The sequence below is a fragment of the Procambarus clarkii genome, chromosome 22 (assembly GCF_040958095.1).
Source record: "Procambarus clarkii isolate CNS0578487 chromosome 22, FALCON_Pclarkii_2.0, whole genome shotgun sequence".
Classification (NCBI taxonomy): Eukaryota; Metazoa; Arthropoda; class Malacostraca; order Decapoda; family Cambaridae; genus Procambarus; species Procambarus clarkii.
Window position 1 is genome coordinate 42,568,075 of NC_091171.1, and position 4,675 is coordinate 42,572,749.

Below are 4,675 nucleotides of genomic sequence, written 5' to 3' on the forward strand. Positions count from 1 at the left end.
ATGAGAGGAATGAGCTACGTGGAAAGGCTACGGGAGCTGAACCTCACGTCCCTGGAAGACAGAAGAGTAAAGGAAGACATGATCACCACCTACCAAATTCTCAGAGGAATTGACAGGGTGGACAAAGACAAACTATTAAGGGTGGGTGGAACAGAACAAGGGGGACACAGGTGGAAACTTAGCCACAGAGACACTAAAAATATATTTTTCAGTGTCAGAGTAGTTAACAGATGAAATGCATTAAGCAGTGATGTGGTGGAGGCTGACTCCATACACAAATGTAGATATGATAGAGCCCAGTAGGCTCAGGAACCTGTACTTCAGTTGATTGACAGTTGAGAGGCGGGAGCAAAGAGCCGAAACTCCACCCACGCAAGCACAACTAGATGACTACACACACACACAAAACACACACACACACACACACACACACACACACACACACACACACACACACACACACACACACACACACACACACACACACACACACAAACACATTCACAGTCACTCTCACCACCACGGTCTCTTATCTGCTGATGTTTCTATCCCCACAGACTAGAGCCACGTCCTTTACACAACATCTACCCACAGCCTGGGTAACAGCTTCTCCCCATCTCAACCTACCCCAGGCTTTACGCCCTGGAGAGGCCACTCCTGACCGACAACCAGAGAGCAACTCCATAGTCTCCTGAGACTGATGGACGCCTACTACTACTACCCATCAACATAACCTATTCTAATGCCCCTCCCACATAATCCCCCCCCCACACAGTGTACCCCATCCCCCCCATCCCCCCCACACAGTGTACCCCATCCCCCCCATCCCCCCCCAACACAGTGTACCCCATCCCCCCCATCCCCCCCACACAGTGTACCCCATCCCCCCCATCCCCCCCCACACAGTGTACCCTATCCCCCCCATCCCCCCCCACACAGTGTACCCTATCCCCCCCATCCCCCCCACACAGTGTACCCCATCCCCCCCATCCCCCCCCACACAGTGTACCCCATCCCCCCCATCCCCCCCACACAGTGTACCCCATCCCCCCCATCCCCCCCCCCCCACACAGTGTACCCCATCCCCCCCATCCCCCCCCACACAGTGTACCCCATCCCCCCCATCCCCCCCCACACAGTGTACCCCATCCCCCCCGTCCCCCCCACACAGTGTACCCCATCCCCCCCATCCCCCCCCCACACAGTGTACCCCATCCCCCCCATCCCCCCCACACAGTGTACCCCATCCCCCCCATCCCCCCCCCACACAGTGTACCCCATCCCCCCCATCCCCCCCACACAGTGTACCCCATCCCCCTCATCCCCCCCACACAGTGTACCCCATCCCCCCCCCACACAGTGTACCCCATCCCCCCCATCCCCCCCCCCACACAGTGTACCCCATCCCCCCCCCCACACAGTGTACCCTATCCCCCACATCCACCCACACAGTGTACCCCATCCCCCCCCCCCACACAGTGTACCCCATCCCCCCCATCCCCCCCCCACACAGTGTACCCCATCCCCCCCCACACAGTGTACCCCATCCCCCCCATCCCCCCCATCCCCCCCCCGTGAACCCCATCCCCCCCCCCACACAGTGTACCCCATCCCCCCCATCCCCCCCCCGTGTACCCCATCCCCCCCCCACACAGTGTACCCCATCCCCCCCGCACCCATTTAGCATTGGTCCTGTACAAGTCTCGTAGCACAGTTGGCTTCGTTCCCGACTCGTAAGCGGAGATTCCGGGATCGATTCCCGGGCTGGACAGAAATGGCTTTCCCTAGTTTCCAATCACCTGATGCTTCTGTTCACCTAGCAGAAAATAGGTTCCTGGGAGTTAGGCGACTGTTGTGGGGTCGTATCCCGTGGGGGGGGGGTAAGTAGGTCGAATTTAAGGGATCTGATACGAGAAAGAATAATATATTTATAGGTGTATGTATTCTGGCTAACTGTCCCCAACAATGGGAATTAAATAGGGAGAGAGAGAAGGTGGGGGGGGTGTAGGTATATCTAGTTTCAAAAGTATATCACAGAGTTAATATACTAAGAATATATCACAGGGTTAAAAAGCTTTCTTTTCGTATGACGTTTCGTACAGTACCGTAGGGAGCCGGTCGGCCGAGCGGACAGCACGCTGGACTTATGATCCTGTGGTCACGGGTTCGATCCCAGGCGCCGGCGAGAAACAATGGGCAGAGTTTCTTTCACCCTATGCCCCTGTTACCTAGGAGTAAAATAGGTACCTGGGTGTTAGTCAGCTGTCACGGGCTGCTTCCTGGGGGTGGAGGGCCGCGGGGGACACTAAAAAGCCCCGAAATCATTTCATGATAACTTCAAGATAGTCCCGGACGCAGGTTCGAATCCTCGTCACGGTCCTTGTGGATTTGTTCATTTGATGCATCACGTTAGTGTGATCTCTGTGTGTAAGTCTTGGACCCTTATCCAGTCGTCTGGAGTTAATGTGTCCGTGAGTATGCTGCCCGTCAGTCATACTTCCGTGAGTATACTGCCCGCCAGTCATACTTCCGTGAGTATACTGCCCGCCAGTCATACTTCCGTGAGTATACTGCCCGCCAGTCATACTTCCGTGAGTATACTGCCCGCCAGTCATACTTCCGTGAGTATACTGCCCGCCAGTCATACTTCCGTGAGTATACTGCCCGCCAGTCATACTTCCGTGAGTATACTGCCCGCCAGCCATACTTCCGTGAGTGTTCTGCCCGTCAGTCATACTTCCGTGAGTATACTGCCCGCCAGTCATACTTCCGTGAGTATACTGCCCGTCAGTCATACTTCCGTGAGTATACTGCCCGTCAGTCATACTTCCGTGAGTATACTGCCCGTCAGTCATACTTCCGTGAGTATACTGCCCGCCAGTCATACTTCCGTGAGTATACTGCCCGCCAGTCATACTTCCGTGAGTGTTCTGCCCGTCAGTCATACTTCCACGAGTATACTGCCCGTCAGTCATACTTCCGTGAGTATACTGCCCGTCAGTCATACTTCCATGAGTATACTGCCCGTCAGTCATACTTCCATGAGTATACTGCCCGTCAGTCATACTTCCTCGAGTATACTGCCCGTCAGTCATACTTCCACGAGTATACTGCCCGTCAGTCATACTTCCATGAGTATACTGCCCGTCAGTCATACTTCCGTGAGTATACTGTCCGTCAGTCATACTTCCACGAGTATACTGCCCGTCAGTCATACTTCCATGAGTATACTGCCCGTCAGTCATACTTCCGTGAGTATACTGCCCGTCAGTCATACTTCCATGAGTATACTGCCCGTCAGTCATACTTCCATGAGTATACTGCCCGTCAGTCATACTTCCATGAGTATACTGCCCGTCAGTCATACTTCCGTGAGTATACTGTCCGTCAGTCATACTTCCGTGAGTATACTGCCCGTCAGTCATACTTCCACGAGTATACTGCCCGTCAGTCATACTTCCGTAAGTATACTGCCCGTCAGTCATACTTCCGTGAGTATACTGCTCGTCAGTCATACTTCCGTGAGTATACTGCCCGTCAGTCATACTTCCGTGAGTATACTGCCCGTCAGTCATACTTCCGTGAGTATACTGCCCGTCAGTCATACTTCCGTGAGTATACTGCCCGTCAGTCATACTTCCGTGAGTATACTACCCGCCAGTCATACTTCCGTGAGTATACTGCCCGTCAGTCATACTTCCGTGAGTATACTACCCGCCAGTCATACTTCCGTGAGTATACTGCCCGTCAGTCATACTTCCGTGAGTATACTGCCCGTCAGTCATACTTCCGTGAGTATACTGCCCGTCAGTCATACTTCCGTGAGTATACTACCCGCCAGTCATACTTCCGTGAGTATACTGCCCGTCAGTCATACTTCCGTGAGTATACTACCCGCCAGTCATACTTCCGTGAGTATACTACCCGCCAGTCATACTTCCGTGAGTATACTACCCGCCAGTCATACTACCATGTCACACCCGTCAACTCTGTACTCATTGACCGTCCATTGCCGTCACCACCTCACCTGACCAATAAAAATGCCCTCTAAAGGCACTACGGGATCACCATAGCCCGTGCTACTTGGAACTTTTTGTTCCAGGTAGCGAATCTTTAACAACAACAACAACAAGCTGACCAATCACGACCGATCTTCACCTGCCCCGACAAGCGTACGTTTGTAGCCGGTAAAGTTTCTCACTACCTTGAGGTTACCTTGAGGTGCTTCCGGGGCTTAGTGTCCCCGCGGCCCGGTCGTCGACCAGGCCTCCTGGTTGCTGGACTGATCAACCAGGCTAGGTAACAGGGGCATTCAGGGTGAAAGAAACTTGCCCCGTTTGTTTCTGCCTCGTGCAACTAGAGGTACTAGATTACAACCCAATTTGTACGCAATGGGCACACGCTAACTACTGCAGCCTAACAACCAATTCACCCCTTACCCCCCCCCCCCCCTCCATGGTCCTGTCTATTGTAATTGCAGCCGTCTAGTAACGACTGAGGGGAATTGGGGGGAGGAGTGAATTTTAACAAGACGCTTGCTTCCTGTCCCCGTGGAGGCCACTAGAAATGCTAACTGACCCCTCAGGCAGATTTTAGGTAAATTCAGGTAAAAATCATTTTTTTTCTAAAGGTTTCTCAAAGGTTCTCAATCAGCTTTAATACCATAATTCCCTTT

The 4,675-nt window shown here is 53.3% G+C and overlaps 1 protein-coding gene across 1 annotated transcript; it reads left to right on the forward strand.

The window, feature by feature from the left end:
- Window positions 1–4,051, forward strand: LOC123761349 (adhesive plaque matrix protein-like). Its single transcript, XM_069329245.1, has 2 exons — window positions 1–141; window positions 2,492–4,051. The coding sequence occupies exons 1-2, from the start codon at window positions 1–3 to the stop codon at window positions 4,049–4,051; spliced, it is 1,701 nt and encodes a 566-aa protein (XP_069185346.1).
- Window positions 4,052–4,675: the final 624 nt, after the last annotated feature.